The following is an 18,017-nucleotide window of genomic DNA, read 5'->3' on the forward strand; positions in this document are numbered from 1 at the left end:
AGAGGTTCAAACAACTGAGGAGGACCTTCCTTTTGAAGGGACAAAACTGTTTGCCAGAAAGGACTAACACTTCCCTCTATATCTTAAAAGACTTCAGGGCTACTCTTTGATCCCTTGGGATCTACACACTTGAGTAGAAAAGAAAGTCCTCAGCCATCATTCAAACCCTGCTCATTGCAATATTCATCTCAAAGGTCATATGAAGCTCAGAGGAAGAAGTCCAGGATCCCCAGACAGAAACCATCAGGATCTCAACCTACTTCCTCTCAACCTTCCACCTCAAAGCAACAGTTTTGATGGGTTCGCTGACGTGCCCGCAGAACACTCTCCTCAACACCACCTGATGCTGGAAAACCTCACCCATTCCTTTGGATGCCACCTCACCCCTTTCCGCAGCACCTGGGAATGGATAACCTCCAACCAATGGGTGTTGAATGAAGTGCCCATCTCAAATAATCTCCATTTCACCCCTCCCCCACACACACCCTTCCAGCACCTTTCCCCATCCCTCTTCAGGGACCCTTCTCACAAAAGCCTGCTACAACAGGAGAGAAACCATCTCCTCAGCACAAGAGCTATAAAACCAGTGCCCACACATCTAAGAGGAAAAGGCTTCTACTTTCATTACTTCCTGATACTGAAGAAAAAGGGAGGTTGGAGGCCCATACTAGACCTCAGCGCGCTCAACAAATTTGTCAAGGCTCAGAAGTTCAAGATGGTCACATTAGCAACAATTATTCCAGCGTTAGAAAAAGGGGACTGGTTCTTGGCCCTCGACCTTCAAGTTACGTATTTTTACATTTCAATCATACCAAGTCACAGATGATTTACACTAGGCCAAGACCACTACCAGTACAGAGGACTCTCTTTTTGGCCTGTCTTCAGCCCACAGAGTATTCTCCAAGGTCTTCTTGGTAGTGGCAGCCCATTTACACTCCAAGGGCATCATGATTTATCCTTACCTGGAGAATTGTCTCCTCGGGGCACATTCCTTTGTCGAAGCCCAACCAATCATCCATACCTCACTAGATCTATTCCAGAACCTGGGCCTACAAATCAATGCACAAAAACTCAACATTAATCCCAGTACAGAGGTTAGAATTCTTAAGAACAGACCTTGACTCCATCTCAGCAAGGGCATTCCTCCCACATCACAGATTCCTCAGCCTCTCCACGCTTTTAGAAACAGTGCAATCCAGCCCCCAAATTTCAGCCAGACACTGCCTCCAGCTTCTGGGGCATCTGACCGTGGACACATTGGTTATAGCTCATGCCTCCAGGCATGGTTCACTTTATAGATGGAACAGAGACAACATAAACAAGCTACTATCAACGCCCACCAAGATCAAACAATCTTTGAATTGGTGGAAAGACCCAATAAATATCTGCATGGGAATCCCGTTTGTTCAGCCTGCCCCTGACTGCTAACGCATCCTTAATAGGATTTGGCTTACATCTCAACAATCTCACAGTGCAGTGCAAATGGTCTCCATCTGAGACATGCCTTCACATCAACCTGCTCAAACTCAGAGTAGTCAGGGAATATGTATGCTCACTTCATCCGGCTGATCAGAAGCATGCACACAAAAGTCGTGACAGATCACATGGCCTGCATGTATTACATAAAGAAACAAGGAGGGGGTAGATGACCCTCCCTGTGCATGGAAGCACAAAAGCTATGGAAGCACAAAAGCTATGGAACTGGTGCATTTTCCACAATATCAGCAGCCTACCTACTGGGAGGGCATAACATGACAGCAGACAGTCTCAGTCACAAATTCCCACATGACCATGAATGGGGACAATGGGGGAGACAAACAATAGACCTCTTTGTCACTTACCAAAACAAGAAATGTCCACAGTACTCCTTCAGAGTGGGGATTGGACAACACTCCCTGGGGGACTCTCTCCTCCTCTTATGAGGCAAAGGCCTTCTTTACACCTTTCCCCCATTCCCTCTATTACTCAAAGTCCTCTTGAAAATAAAAAGTAAACATCATATTGACCGCTCCTAGCTGTCCCAGACAGACATGGTATCCTTGCCTGTCACAACTAGTGCTATGTCCACCGATGACTCTACTTAACAGGTAGTAAGGTACTCAGTTTTCTCTGACACGACTACTAAGAGGTTTCTCAAAGGCATAGCAAACCTCTTTCCTCAACCCAGACTTCCTACCCCACAATGGGATCTCAAACTAGTACTAAAAGGACTGACCAGACCACAGTTTGAACCCATGGTCATTTGTCCTTTAACTCACCTCTCCATGAAGACAGCGTTCCTGATCACCATCACCTTGACAAGAAAGATAAGGGAAATAGGGGCTCAGATGGTGTACACCCCTTTACAGTATTCTTCATGCTTAGACAGCATCCAAAGTTCACTCCCAAGATGATTTAAGCACTTCACATGAACCAACTCATTCACCTTCCAACCTTTTATCCCAAACCTCATCAGGATACTAGGGAAACCATCATCCATATGCTTGAGATGAGGAGAGTCTTGGCCTTCTATTTGGACAAGGCAAGAGTTTTTAGAAAATCTCAGAGAGTCTTCCTCTCCATTGCAGATAGGCACAGTGATTTCAGCTCAAGCACTCTCCAAATAGGTCTTGAACTGTATCAAACTCTGTTACCAGATTTGCAGTGAAACGCCCTCATCTTCAATACTTTCACACTCTACGAGATCGGTCACCTCATCCATTGCCTTCTCCAAAGGTATCCCTATATCAGAAATCTGCAGAGCAGCTACCTGAGCATCTGCACATACAGAGCACTATGCCATCCTGGGGGACTCTGCTGCAAATGCCAGATTTGGTGCCATAGTGCTATTATCTGTAACAGACTCAACTCAGAAGCCCCAGCCTCCAGTGAAGGGTACTGCTTGGGAGTCACCTATAGTGGAGCATCCATAGGGACACTACTCGAAGAAGAAGAGGAAGTTACTCACCTGGTTCAATAACAATGGTTCTTCAAGATGTGTGTCCCTAAGGGTGCTCCACAATCCACCCTCCTCTCCTCTGCTTTGGCGTTCTGGTCAATGACTCTGCAGTAGGAAAGGAACTGAGGAGGGTTCACATGTGCAGCACTGGTTAGCCTCATGGCAGAGCATGAGGGGGTGGAGCATGCGTGGGCTGAATGGACACTGCTACCCAAGTTCTCTGATCAGCAGCTCTGGGATGCAGATACTTCTACAGTGGAGCACCCATCAGGACACTCATCCCGAAGAACCATCGTTACTGCATAAGGTGAGTAACTTCCTCATCCCAGATTGACTATTTCCAGTCTTGGACCAAGGTAATTTGCAGTCCCTGTGTCTGATCCTCTTCTTACACTGCTGTAAATGACGAGAAATTCCATTAAAGTTAGCGGAGATACAGTGGAGTAGAACAGGTATAGAGAAGAATCTGGCTCTCAGTGTTTACCTGATCCATACTTGGGAAGAAAACTGAGAAAAAACTTATGTTTCTATTCTTACTTTTAACAGCAGCTAACAGAAAGCTGCTCAGAGGATTGGAATGTTCACAGTTGTCCCACTGGAGATGGATTAGAAGGAAATTGAGGAAGCCAGAAGTGCTAAACATATAGAATAAACTGTGTAATTATGGAATAAAAACTGTGGTTGTAGATACAAAGGAATTTATTCTTTGGTTATTATAAACAACATATGCAGTATAAATCTCTATATAGAGCTCTTTCTAAAACTGTGCTAGAAGGCCCTAAGCAATGGCTTCTGCAGATCATCTAAACTGTTTCTATTAAATAGCTGCACAGATTACACATGGGTACTCCATCTTAAAAAATAAATCTCCCACTCTTACTGGAGGGGAAGCCACTACTTTTACAAGTAACAAAAACAATGTTTTTCACTCCACTCATACATTTCCTGGTTTTTGTTTTGTTTTTTAAGTAAATATAAAGGTGCTTCTTAAAAGGAGTACCATTCCAAAGTGTGAAATCTGCCTTGGGTGTGTGTGCGCGCATCTTGAGGGGGAGAATAGAAGAGCAATACCATGCCTCTTGTATTATGTAGGTCTCTGGGTAGAGCAGTTGGGGAAGGCAATGGGCGGAGAGGATACATGGTAAGGACCTTGGAAAAATGGGCAAAACAATGTGTTTTTCCCTAATCTCATTCTTGGAAGGGGTTGAACTATTTTTGCTGAAATTTTCCCAAAATGCTCATGCTGAGGCAGACATGCAACCTGGGAAATTTCAGCCTGAACAGTTAAAATTTGGCAAAGTTATAAGCAACTGAAAACAGTGTTACAATCGGAAGTGTTGAGCTACCTTAACCCGCCATGATAATTGTTTTTTTTTGTTTGTTTTTTTAAATAAATGTAGGTGTTTCTTAAGAGGGGCACACTCTTTATTCCAAAGGTGAAATCCACCTGTGTGTGTGTGTGAGGGGAGGAATAGAGAGAAAATATCTATATTTGCTTAATATAAAACAAGACAAAAATTGATGAGTACAGAAAATATTTTTATTATCTAAGAGGATATTGCAAACAGTGGAGACTAAAAATCAAATTAATCAATATCCTTTTTAAGGAACACGATGAAGATGTAAAGTTTGAGAGTTTTTTAGGTAGGATAACAATATCCTTCTCTACAGTAGACTATTCACTGTCTACATTTTATATATGAACTTTAAAAAAAATAAACAGTGATTATCTGGATCCATTCTTTTGGGAATTTCATCTGTGCTGTGCCTTTACTTTGCAGCTTTTCTGGGATAGTTCTCTTGATTTAGGCCTTCCCCCCCACACCCGTTTTATTCCTGTGACAGAAGAAGAAAAAAAAATTCAGATGAATGAGCTTTGTGAATCTAAGCTTTTTAGCCATGAGAAAGTTAAGAAATCTCAGTACATGGAGAAAGTTAACATCAAATTAAACACTTTTTAAAAAAATTGATATTAGGATGTGTAATTTTTGAGAACACATTTTTAAGATCATTTTACAGAATGATCAGCTCTTTGTGCTGGCCTCTTGGGATTAGTCATAGTAAAAAAAAAAAAAAAAAAAAAAGTCAGAGATTTAAAAAAATAGTTAAAAGTGCAGCATCAGGAGGTCCTCACTTAGAAACACATATACAAGCTTACATCCCACTTCTGTACCCTAGATGGCTTAGTAAAAACACAACCATATTATACTGAAACAAACATTAAATGTGAATGTACATGTGAATTGATAGGATTTTTGCCAAGCAATATATCATCCCAAGAGTAGCAAGTAAAGGAACATATACAGTAGAATCTAAGAGTTACAAATAAACAAGTCAACCACATACTTCGTTTGGAACCAGAAGTATGCAATGAGGCAACAGCAGAGACCAAAAAATAAAACAAAAACAAAAGATAAAACAGTGCAGTACTGTGTTAAACGTAAACTACTAAAAAAAAAAAAAAAGGGAAAGTTAAAAAAATATTTGACAAGGTAAGGAAACTTTCTGTGCTTATTTCATATAAATTGAGATGGTTAAAAGCAGCATTTTTCTTCTATATAATAAAGTTTCAAAGTTATATTAAGTCAAAGTTCAGTTGTAAACTTTTGAAAAGCCAACCATAATGTTTTGTTCAGAATTACAAACAGCCTCCATTCCCGAGGTGTTCATAACGCTGAGGTTCTACTGTAGCGGCAAGTCTGATAATCTCTAGACTCTGCACTTAATGAAGCTGTTTTACAAGGCCCAGTCCTACTGTCTCTCAGGCATTATCTACACATGAAATAGCCCCAATTTAGCCCTGTCTGTAGCTGCACCAGTGAGCTGACTCCTAAGTGTGGGCAAGGGCAATCCAGCCTTAGGATGGATTGAGCTAATCATGGTTTATATGGCCTCCAATTAGCACAACCGGTACAAACTCGAGCTTACCCTTCTATGCACATAAGGGTCAACACCCCGTATCTACACAGTTTGTTGAATCAGGGCAATTCCTGAGTACAGAAAAAGACCTAATAAGTTCCTGCTTTTTCAGCCAAATAAAGACCTACTTGGTTCACTTCAAAGTTTCTCAAGAGAGACAGACAATTAAGGCAACTAAGTAGTCACAGGGAGAAAAGTAAAGTTCTGTCATGGATTTGAAACTAAGAAATGGTAAATTCTCAACGTGAAAGCAGTTTAATAGTGAGATAACTCCAAGGATCCATACTGGGATGAATAGTGTTGAATATATTTATTTATAATCTGGAAAAGAGACAGTGAAGGTCAATAATTCAGATAACAATTATTTAGGTTAGTCAAAACAAGGAAGGACTCAGGAACTTTAGAGGGATCCAATAAAGTCAGTCAACTGGGCAACACTATGGCAGAAAAACTGAGCATAGATAAGTGCAAGAGAATGCACACTGGAAAATGGCCAGGCCAAATTTCAAAGTTCTTGCACACACAAGTGACCCTTTTTGATACAGGGAAAAAAAATTCTCATTCTCATTTGATACAGGGAAAAGAGGGCTTGAATATTTACTCTAAAGCCAACGCTCACTAAGTCTCTTCCTAAAATCCCTCAATTCCTCAGGCTACTTATTCAAACAAGGTTTATAAACAAAATAAACACCTATGTTCTGCGACAATCCTTTGGAGAGTCCAAAGTACTGGTCTCCTACCAGCAACAATCTTCCTAGGAGACTACCTGCCTTTGATGTGCTTTTGAGAACTAGGTATAGTTGTTTTGCCTCCTTTCCTTGACTGCCCTTTGCTCTGGATCCTATATTTCTACCTCCCAGAGAAGTATTGCCTCCTTTCATTAGGGAAGCTGAGATGTGGTATAACATGACCACAGAGCTTCCCCCCCCCGCCCCACCTTTTGGGTGCTGAAGAGTCTATAATACCTTCACAGCATTTGTATTAATCTCACACATTGCTGGATTATAAATTAATTGTAGTTGTTCAGGAAGAGATCTGTACTCACTTTGGACTGCTCAATGAAAATAGCTCATTGACCAGTTGTCAAAAATGCAGAAGGATATTAGGATGTATTAAAAAGGAGAGAAAATACATACAATAGCAGTATACTATTTTCAGTAAGTCAATAGCACATAATCACCTTGAATACCCTGTTCAGTTCTGGGTATAAATGTGCTGTTATTTTAAAGACAAGGTGTCACCGTGCCTCAGTGGGTCACAGCTGAGGATGCCAGATTCAGGACAAACTGCTGAGAAATAGACTTACCCCAAACTGGTGGTTGTTATTCAACCATAAGATATACCATGCTGGTAGCAAAAGTAAATTTCTGGTTCACCACACTGCTTAACAAGAAGTCAGGCATTTCACCACCCAGACACTAGACTTAATTATGGGTGGTTACTGAGAATCAGTTGAATCAAACAAAAGGTTCTTCTGATCCCAAGAAATCAGCCACAAAATCAGGTTAGTATATAACCCAGACCTTATGCAATAATCACGCTGCTGTCTATCCTTTCGTAACTAAAATATAATGGGTCATTTATAAGAGAAAAGAAAGAGATTGACAATGGTTTAGGAAATCACATGCATGCAAGTGATTGCACAGTTCTTATATCAGGTTTGAAGGCTTGATGGAATAAACTGCTAGTTTCCAGAAGTCTCTCTGGAAATTATCCCAACAGCTTGGCAGTCATCAGTCCTTGTTTAGAGCTGCCTTGTTAGAAGTCCTGTCCAAAGAAGTGAAGCAGGAAATGAAGACAAAATGGAGATGTTTCCAGGGTCTTTATGTCGATGAAATTTTACTGTCCCAAACAGAGCCCACAGCACAGTTTGTGGAAAAGTACAGGCACAATATGGAGTCCAGGGTCACATGCCCTTACATGGCTTTGACTCTCAGGAGCAGCCATTGCTCACTTGGAGACTAAGGTGTCCACAGGTAGGCCATGTATACACTAGCACTTATGTTGTCGCTCAGGGGGGTGAAAAAACCCACCCCCGAGTGCCATAAGTTTTGGGTGTACATGCGCTCATGTACACAGTGCTATATCAGCAGGAGAGCGTGTCCCACCAACATAGCTACCATCTCTTGTGACCCACTGACTTCAGTAAAACCACATGCAGATGTGAGGGTCTGTCTTGTTATCTTGTCTTCTATGCAACATGAATTCATATTTTTGGCCAAATCCTGCTTTCAATAACAGAAGTATAAGTCAGAGTGAACTTATAGGTACACCTTTGTAACAGAGCAAAATATGACCCTTCATTTTATATTAAAAAGTTAGCAGGGATTTAGTAATCATAAGGACCACAGTCTGTGCTATTTTCTCAAAAAATGCTCTTCCAACTTATTTTCTTTCCTCCTTCAGTTTCCAGCAATCTGCTGGTAGATTATTTGGAAGGAGAAGATTGTAAGAAAGAGCTGTCATTCCTGGATAACATACTGAGTCCCTGTTCAAGTGCTAGAGAGATCGTCCAGGAATGTCAAAATGTGCTTCGGAGTCCTCATACCAATCTCCTTTCACAGAATCCTGCTACAGAGTCAGAACCTCTGCCTAGTTCATCTGGATTCCTACCTTCACAGCTCCTTGACCTTGGCCTTCATGCTGCTGGAAGCTTCAGTAGTAAGCATCTGAATTACTCAAACTATAGATATCTTTTTTATGTTTGCACAAAAGGCCAGGTGCTGCTTCCATTTGACAATAATGGCAAAACTTCCATAGAAGGATTGGGTGCAAATGTATTAGAGATAAAAAGAACTATCTTGCAGTAATGATATCACGGTAGAGGTTGGGCAAGTACTGCTGTGATGAAGCTCAGAACATTAACTAATCCAGCCAGGAAATCTATCAGTTATCACTCTTTTCAATAACAAAGTTTTGCTTCTTTCCAAAAATAGTGTGCAATGTATAGACATAACCAAAATCTATTGTTTCAGATTTGGAAACACATAGCTCTGTAGTTTATTAAATTAGGTCTTGATCTTCCAACCTTATGTGAGTAGCCTTCATGATGTCAATGGGACCACTTGCATGAATAAGGATTATTTATATTGGTAATACTTGCACAAGTCCTGAATTCGTCATGTATACAATAGTGCTTTTGAATCCACAAAATACGAGCAAATCTGCTAACTTGATAGCACATGTTGAGAAAATCTCCACTGTCCTTATTTTTGGTGACCACACATTGTATCTATAAAATACACACTGTTCAGACATTTTAAATATTTATATTTTCTGGCTTTTATTTTTAAGCCCTTTATAATATATTAAAAAAGTCAGATACAGACTTTGAACTGAACTGCTGAGTCTGCGTTACCCTAGAATTTCCAATTTCTTCAAGAAAATTCAAAGAAAGTGTTGGGGGCAAATTCTGTTTCCAGTTACACAAGCCTAAATCCAGATTACCTTCAGTTTATTTTAGTTTACACTTGTGTAACCAAGAACAGAAATAGCAGGATTTTATATACTTTGTAAATTTTAAGTATCACACTGTAGCATGTTTGCAACTGTGGGACATTCAGAACTATCCTAAAGAGCGTGTGTAGGGTGGGGTGAGATTACTGTTGATATATTAAACATTTTGTAGGTGGTTAATATTTCCTTAGGCTATCCAAAGCAAAAAGTCTGAATCTTATCAGCATTAGTGCAAGTTCATAGTTAATTACATTTACCACAAATTAATCAATGTTCTACATGGGATCTATATGTTGCACTCAGATGATGTTTTACAATATCTTCGGTATGTGGTTGTTGCTCGGTAATCCATTACTTTTTCCTCTAAGGTTGGACATCTCAGTCAGAATCTGTGGGGTCTCTTACGCACTCACTGCCTGGTAACCAGCCCTTCCCTTCACACAGCACTCCAAAGATACCACCACCGTGTAAGTTATTTCTATATCTTTGCAGCAGCAAGGTTTCTTCATAAGCAGTGTTTCATACCTAACATTTTGGCTTATTATTCCAAACAGAATACTTTGCTGGTGAGAGACAAGATAACTCTGAAAGTAGTGATATGTTTGTCCACATGTCTTAGCACTGAGCAGTTAAAATAGAAACAGGAAAATTACTTTAGCACATGGATCTGTGAATACTATACTTCTGTATTTTATTTCAAGGTTGCATGCTAGTATCTTCCAGTAAAGACTGTAGCATCGTATCAATACCAGCTCATATATATTAGCACAAGTAACTACTGTAAATACTTACAAAATGGGATTGGAATTTGGGAGTCTGACATGTAAAACAGATACTGTACCCTTATGGTCATGTTTTCAGTAGTTTACTGGGTACATGAACCAGTGTCTTGCTGTCAGCAGATGTAAAGTCCAAAGTAACTTGGAGAGCTCAGAGTTTCTACAGCAACTGCAATGTATGTGCTGGTGTATAACAAACACTTTTCAATTTCATGTGTCTGCATGTTTTGCTTGGTCTAGAGAATTCACATGCTGTAGACAGTGAAGATTTAATCCAGCCAGTGAGCAAGAAGGGAGCTTTCTTCAATAGGGACGATATAATTTTTACTACTGTTTATTTGAAATAAATGCTGGTTATGTAAGCATTAATCTTTTAAAAATGAAGTTATAAATAGATTATGTGTAATGATGTTTCAGTGTTTCACTAGGTTTATAAAACCCACAGGGTTTTGATAAAAAAAAAAAGACACTTCCATGGTTGCATTTATATGCAAATGAAGTGTGCCTTTCACTGTAATACAATTTGAGAGGGAACTAGTTTCTACTCCTCAATGTGCATCAGCAAGACTGCTTACTAAAGGTGTCTTCATTGCAGAGTTAACTCAGGTGGCAGCCAGGTGTGAACACCCTGGTTGGCCTACCCCAGATCTGAGTGGCCACACTGCAAAGCCCTACCCAACTATGTCCACTTGACTGTGTGCACACTGGTGCTGTAATCACTGAGATGAAGGGCTAGGACTTCTGGAAGCATATCCCATGGCTTTGTGCTTCAGTGAATTGAGCTCCTCTAAGATTTTTTTCCCAGTGAATTGTTGGAAAACTTGTCTGTCCTTCTGGGCACATGGAGGGAAAAGTGGGAATGCATTCTCACTGTCTTGGTGATGTCATTATTCTACTGCTTCTCCAAATGCCCATGATGTCTTCCAAGAAAAACAGGGTAGAAAAGACCAATTTCTCATGGAAAAAATAAGCAGGGGAAAAATACAAAAACTTATTTTAGAAAAAAAATCAGACCACCTTTGTGCCCTCAGAAGATGCCAAAAATGGCACAGATCTATTTTCTTTCCTGTACTCTCAACATCCAAATGAGCTAATCAGCTACTATAGTGATGGGCAGCAGGACAGAGCACTAAGAAGCACTTGGCATAGGGACAAAACTGGACCTATAATATTTTTTATATTTCAAGAGGAAAAATAAACACTCAAACAAACAACTATAATATTTGACATTTGCCACAATGACACATTCCAGTAATGTACTGCATGTGCTTAAGGGGCAGAAAAAAGGTTGGAGTGGTTTTTGTGTCTAAATTTTCATCTTTGCATTATGAACTCTTTTGATGGGGGGATACTAATGGAGGTTTCTGTTTCAGTAACACTTCAAACCATTTTACAGTGCATTTATTTAAAATTATCTTGCATGCACCCTGTGGAATAGTGGATAAGGTAATAACTTATCTTCATTATCTCAGTAAACTGTTCTGAAGTGTTAATGGAGTTAATAATTTAGTCCAGTATCTATGGTCTTTGATTAAAGAGAACATATAGCAATTATCCAATTCATTTTTACTAAATAAATGTGATAAGGCCAGCTTAAATATTTTATTACTTAAAAGGTCTGGTTAAGTCAAAGAGCAGTTCAACAAAGAATGTAATTTTATTTGATGTTTTTTCTAGCTATGGAGAGCAGTAACCAAGATATGTCAGCCTGGTTCAGTCTGTTTGCAGAGTTGGATCCCCTTTCAAATCCAGATGCCATTGGGCGCTCAGACGATGAACTCCTCAGTGCTTGACTACAGTTACCCAATGGACAAGGTCTTATTATGTCTCGCTACACCGGCCTTAAATACAGAACCTTACTTCCTCTTGCTTTTCTAGAGAGGATTTCAGATTCTAGCCCAGACACACAACATCGAAACTGTAATCATAATGTCAGTCAGTAAAGTCCCAAATTATAGAAAAAGCATTAAGGGTGCAGTTGAGAGCAATAGAGGAAAGTCACTTTATCTTTGATGCCTTGTTTTATGGCTATTTTCAGTGTTATATGAAAATATGGCGAGCTGTTCAGGATCAACACTGAAAAGGTTCAGTTTCATCAAGACAAAATTACAAGACAAGCAAAGCTATATCAAACTAGTTACTTTCCTGCATGCCCCTTTCCCCCAAAAAAAGAGTTATCTTATGTCAATGTGAAGATGTTAATTCCCAGAAAATACTTCAGGATAGATAGTACCTTGGCTCTTTTACAGGACCCTCATTAACCTTCAGGACAATTGCACATCTTTGGCCAGACCCTCTAATCTGGCCAATTTGTGCATGAGGCAGGACTAATGGGGAGGGAGCAGAGGTGGTTTTACATTGTCTTTGTGACTTCCTGATCCTGGGGGAAGGCATGGGTATATTTGGCTCCCAGCACAACTTTGAACAGCCTCAAGGCTATTCTAAATTGCACTAAACTGCCTGTGGTTCCAAGGGCCAGAGCACAGGAGTACACTCCAGTCACATCCACTTTTTACAGGCTATTCCCTCTCTGCTAGTCCAGGAAAGGCATAGAGCCAGTACACTAGCTGTGAGACAGCTGAGGGGAGGATCCCTAGGTACGTGGTTAAACTGGCTTTACAGACACTTTGCAGTGACAGAGCAGCACGGAGGGCCTGTATCACAGGCAGGACATAGCTTATTCATTCAATTAGCCTTAGACAAGAAAGCACAGGCCAAATTCTGCCTCTGTTTGCAACTGCAGGTACTTTAGAGAGGCTGCAGAGGTAGTAATCATGACTGAAGTTGGCTCACAGTAAATGCCATTAGAGTAGCAGTTATTCTAACAAGGAGCCGTCTTATTCATCAGTTACAGAAGCTGTAAAACTATAAACCAGATAGAGCAGCAGCAGAATTATCCAGCTTACTCCTCCGTAGAGACAAAATTTTTCTTTTCATTGTATTTTTATTTAGATTAAGTATTTTGTTAAAAAGGGAACAAGTAGAGCTCACCTGTACGTTTTGATCCTTTGGTGAGTGGGAGAGATTTAACACCTCATTACATGATCACTTGCAGCATGTTGGACAACTCACTCCCCCACATATGCGGTAACTTTTTCTAATTTTTTTATTTTGAATTACAAGTTAAATCTTGTTGGGCAAGTTTGTATCTTTTTACCTTCATGCTGTTTGCATACTCTTCAGGTTGCTAGGAGCTGTTTACTGTGATTCAACAAGATTCTTAAAGAGGAATGTTAGTGGATTGGCAGAATTATGGCATGATGTAAATCTTGTTGTAATTAGGTGAGTGGATGATGTGTGATTCAGGTTAATGAGTGTACCTACCCTATCCCAGTTTGACGGTAGTAGGTTATAACTAAAGCCAGGCACATGGTGTGGGGTCAGATTATCCCCAGTCAGATAAGGATAATTAAGACCTAACCCTCAAGTCCCTCAAGACTCTCTGCAAGCCACAATGGAGGCCATAGTTTTCTTCTCATTGCAAGACAAAGGATTCCTGGTGCCTGTGTAACTGACACCCCCCAAATTCTAGCAAATCATGCTACTCTCAGCTCTGGATCACAAAGACACAGCAATGAGGTTGCTGCAGGGGATAGAAGAAACCTCTCTACAAGCCCATTTAGACACTCACTGCTGCAGCATGGAAATCTACACTGTACTGCTAAACAGAAATGTCATTCGGACATAAAATGTGAAGAAAAGTGAAATCAAAAATTGGTCACATGTTATTTGAAAATGAACACTGATATGTAGGAATTAATGAGATTCCATGTTAGTGCTTGGCAGGATAAGCAGAAACTTTAGACTGGAGCACCATTTTGCTTGCAGCAGTTAGCTTTCAGGCTAATATTGAAATACTTCATATAAGCAACTACACCGAGAGGGATGCAAAAAGTGTTATTCATTACAGACGTGCTTCTGTATCAAAACAAGTCCAAGAGTCTTTGATTTGTGGCTAGGTGCTGGGGACTTTTCTGATGCATGTGCTTTTGCTGCACACCAAGGCCTTGTCTACACTAAAGGGAAAAGTTGATCTAAGCTACACAATTTGAGTTACATGAATAGCGTAACTCAAATCAACAAAGCTTTAATCTACTTATTGCAGGATCCACACTAAGCGGCGTTGACGGGAAATGCTCTCCCATCAACTCCCCTTACTCTTCTCAATCAGGTGGAGTAGAGGAGTTGATGGGAGAGCAACTGGTGGTCAATTTAGCGGGTCTTCATGAGACCCGCTAAATCAACTGCTGATGAATCGATTGCTGCAGCATTGATCCTCCAGTAAGTGTGGACAAGTGCTTAGAGACAAGAATTTACATACCCCTGTATTCAGAAGAGTTTTGTGTTAACACTGTTAGGGGCCTGCCTAGTTCTTACTACACATTGCATTGGGGAAGGTCTAGAATAGTTCTACATAGACTTGTAGACTTAAAGGTCAGAAGGGACCATTATGATCTTCTAGTCTGACCTCCTGCACAACGCAGGCCATAATCTCATCCACCCATTCCTGTAACAAACCCCTAACCTATGTCTGAGCTATTGAAGTCCTCAACTTGTGGTTTACAGACCTCAAAGTGCAGAGAATCCTCCAGCAAGTGACCTCTGCCCACACTGCAGAGGAAGGTGAAAACCCCCCAGGAGCTCTGCCAATCAGCCCCGGAGGAAAATTCCTTCCTGACCCCAAATATGGCAGACAGCTAAACCCTGAGCATGTGGGCAAGACTCACCAGCCAGACACCCAGGAAAGAATTTTCTGTAGTAACTCAGATCCCACCCCATCTAACATCTCATCAGAGGCCATTGGGCATATTTACCGCTAATAGTCAAAGATCAATTAATTGCCAAAATTAGGCTATCCCATCATACCATCCCTTCCATAAACTTATCAAGCTTAGTCTTGAAGCCAGATATGGTTTTGCCTCCACTGCTCCCCTTGGAAGGCTATTCCAGAACTTCACTCCTCTGATGGTTAGAAACCTTTATCTAATTTCAAATCTAAACTTCCTGATGGCCAGTTTATACATGATCAAGGTAGATCTGGTGACTACCTTTCTTCTATTAAAAATCTTCAAGGGATTTGGGGGCAGCAGAGAGGAGAAGGGAAGCCAAGTAGCATCCCAGTGGTAAACTCTCTTTGAAGTGCTGGTATGCTGCTTGGGGAACACAAGCAAGGCGATACTGGGAAATGGGCGAAGCCCAGGGTTGATAGCTGGGAGTAGAAGTTTGCGGAACTAGGGCCTGGCTGCTGCTAATGAATTGGCAGGTGATAAGGCTTACTTGTATGTGGCAGTTCTACTCGGCGAGAGGGGTGGGGAACTGGAGAAAAAAGTGTAGTGGTGATATACACAGATGGAATAAAATTTCCTCAGGAGTCTTGGGCAATACAGCATTCACGTGAATATTTCTTTCAACTGTTGAGGGAAATGGGCAATCAATGGACTCTCCAAAGGCTACTCTAGCTCCTATAATGTTTCCAGGAGTGATGGTTTCAGATAATATATAAAACTAATTTAAATTCTGGAAAAAGTAATTAAAATACAAAAATGAGGTGTGTGGGGGGGGGGGAACTGTTCTTGTCACATGGCAAGAAAGCCCTTTCCCACTCCTCTATTAAGCAATAGCAGAAAGTCAAGTCAGTCTCTCAGTTGTCCTGAGGACAATTTGGGGTGGGGGTGGGGGAAAGAAAATGAACAGACAGTAATGTACATTTTCTTACCCAATAATTTCCTTTCTGCTAGCAGCATCTCCCACAGTTCTCTTACATCTGACATCAAAATTGTGCCACAGTTTCTCAGCTGGATGCAGTAGCCTTGGGCAGAATGAGGGAAAGATAATGTCTGTGGCATTCCCAGCACCACCTTATCATGGAACATGCAGTAAGTTTCCTGCATAGATAAGGCTGCCACCTGGTATACTCACCTAGCAGACCTAATGACGACCAATAAACAGGTTTTGATAGAAAGATGGAATGCTGATGCTGAAATCAGAGGGTTGAAGCAGTGAGCTATTAGGGCTTTCAACACCAGTGGTACGTCCCACTTTGGGAAGACTGACCTGACCACCGGTTTGGCCAATTTCACTACTCTTGAACCTGGATACTTGGGGGTTCTTTGCCAAGGAACACAAAGATCCTGTTACTAGAACACTACTAACAGCTGATACCTGGCTGAAGATCTTTGTACACACGTTCTTGGTGGAAGTCTGAAATAGCTGGGATCCCTGCACCTTACTGCAGTGTGCTTCTGGCACCAGACACTGACCTTGGCCCAGATGGAGGAGTAGGCTTCTAGTGCAGAGACTCTCCTGGATGAGAGAAAAATGTCTTATGACTGGAATGGAGGCAGTGTGTTGCTAACACTTATTTTTCAATAGCCAGGTTGATAGTTGCTGTTGGTCTGGAAGAAGAGGAGGACCTTGGAAAAGAATGCCTGGTCTCACTAATAGCTGTAATGTTGGTTCCATTTTTAGCTCTCTTGGGTCAGAAAACCAGGGTCCCCTTGACCAGTGAGGGATTATCACTATAATCAATGCTTATTCCCACTTTGTCTGGATACTTTCCCTCGCAATGGGAAGGATAGGTAGGTGCATAGCAGGCCTTGGGCCATTTGTGTGACAGGGTATCTGTTTTCCTGATGTAGTTCTCTGGACTTTTTGCGTTCCTTTCGATTTGCTAACAGGTTGGCTGACAGCAGACCGAACCACTGCAAGATCAGGTTGAAAACTTCTTGGTTCAGACATGATTCCAAGTTTTTGATTTTGCATCTGCTCAGCCAATCCGCTTTCTGGTTCAGTTCTCCTTTTATGTGAAGTACTCTTAAGGAAGAAAGAGACTGTTCTGCACATCTGATTATGTCCATTGCTTCTACATGTAGCATTGGGCTACTTGTCCCTCCTTGGTTGCTTATGTATGTGACGCTGGTCATGTTGTCAGACTGAACTAAGATGTGATTTCCCTCTGGGTGGCTCTGGACCCTCCATAGGGCCAGTTTAACAGCTCTCAGCGCCAGGAGATTGGAGCCTTGGGAAGAGGAAACACAGCATCTGATTCCCTTGTGGTGTTTCAGGTCCCCAACCTGTCAGCCTGACACTGGTTTTGAGAAGCAGAGGGTCTGGAAGGTTTATAGGGAGGTCCTTGTGGACATACTCTAGGACTGTGCACCATCTTAAGGAGCAGAGCACCTGATTTTGGACCAGCGCCTGATCTGTCTTGCACATGGGGAGTGGTCCCATATTTTGAAGTGAAGTCATAACGTAAATTCTCAATTCAATTACGTCAAGTGGTTGATGCCTTATGATGCTATAGGTTAGAAGCATTGCAGTAACACAGAAAAGATGGTTACTCACCTTTGTAACTGTTGTTCTTCGAGATGTGTTGCTCATATCCATTCCAGTTAGGTGTGCGCGCGCTGCGTGCACGTTCGTCGGAGAAACTTTTACCCTAGCAACACTCGGTGGGCCGACAGGTTGCCCCCTGGAGTGGCGCCGGTATGGCGCCTAATATATACCCCTGCTGGATCGCCCACTCCTCAGTTCCTTCTTGCCGGCTACTCCGACAGTGGGGAAGGAGGGCGGGTGTGGAATGGATATGAGCAACACATCTCGAAGAACAACAGTTACAAAGGTGAGTAACCGTCTTTTCTTCTTCGAGTGCTTGCTCATATCCATTCCATCCAGTAGCCATCCAAGAATGACCTTTCGCGACAGAGGATAAAATAGGATTCCGCTACTATCAGTACCGATACCTTGCAGATTTAACGAAGTACCGACCGATCTAATAAGTGAGCGATTGAAACTTCGCAGTCCGTAGATCTCTCTACTACCTTTTTATTATCTAGTCTATCAGCAATGACCACATTCTTTTCGAATCCATACGATTGCTCTGCGGTCAAAACGAAGCTGAGATTGGGCCAATGGTTTACCCTGGC

At 41.4% G+C, this 18,017-nt stretch overlaps 1 protein-coding gene across 1 annotated transcript in view; it reads left to right on the forward strand.

The window, feature by feature from the left end:
* The window catches only part of ICA1L (islet cell autoantigen 1 like), a 57,831-nt gene extending 44,828 nt beyond the window's left edge, over positions 1–13,003 (forward strand). Inside the window, exons 10-12 of the mRNA XM_075069819.1 lie at positions 8,264–8,518; positions 9,682–9,780; positions 11,770–13,003. Coding sequence (XP_074925920.1) covers positions 8,264–8,518; positions 9,682–9,780; positions 11,770–11,885 — 470 coding nt within the window. The 3' untranslated portion in view covers positions 11,886–13,003. The remainder of the gene's footprint in view (positions 1–8,263; positions 8,519–9,681; positions 9,781–11,769) is intronic.
* Positions 13,004–18,017: the final 5,014 nt, after the last annotated feature.

This window comes from Chelonoidis abingdonii, chromosome 10, assembly GCF_003597395.2.
Source record: "Chelonoidis abingdonii isolate Lonesome George chromosome 10, CheloAbing_2.0, whole genome shotgun sequence".
Classification (NCBI taxonomy): Eukaryota; Metazoa; Chordata; order Testudines; family Testudinidae; genus Chelonoidis; species Chelonoidis abingdonii.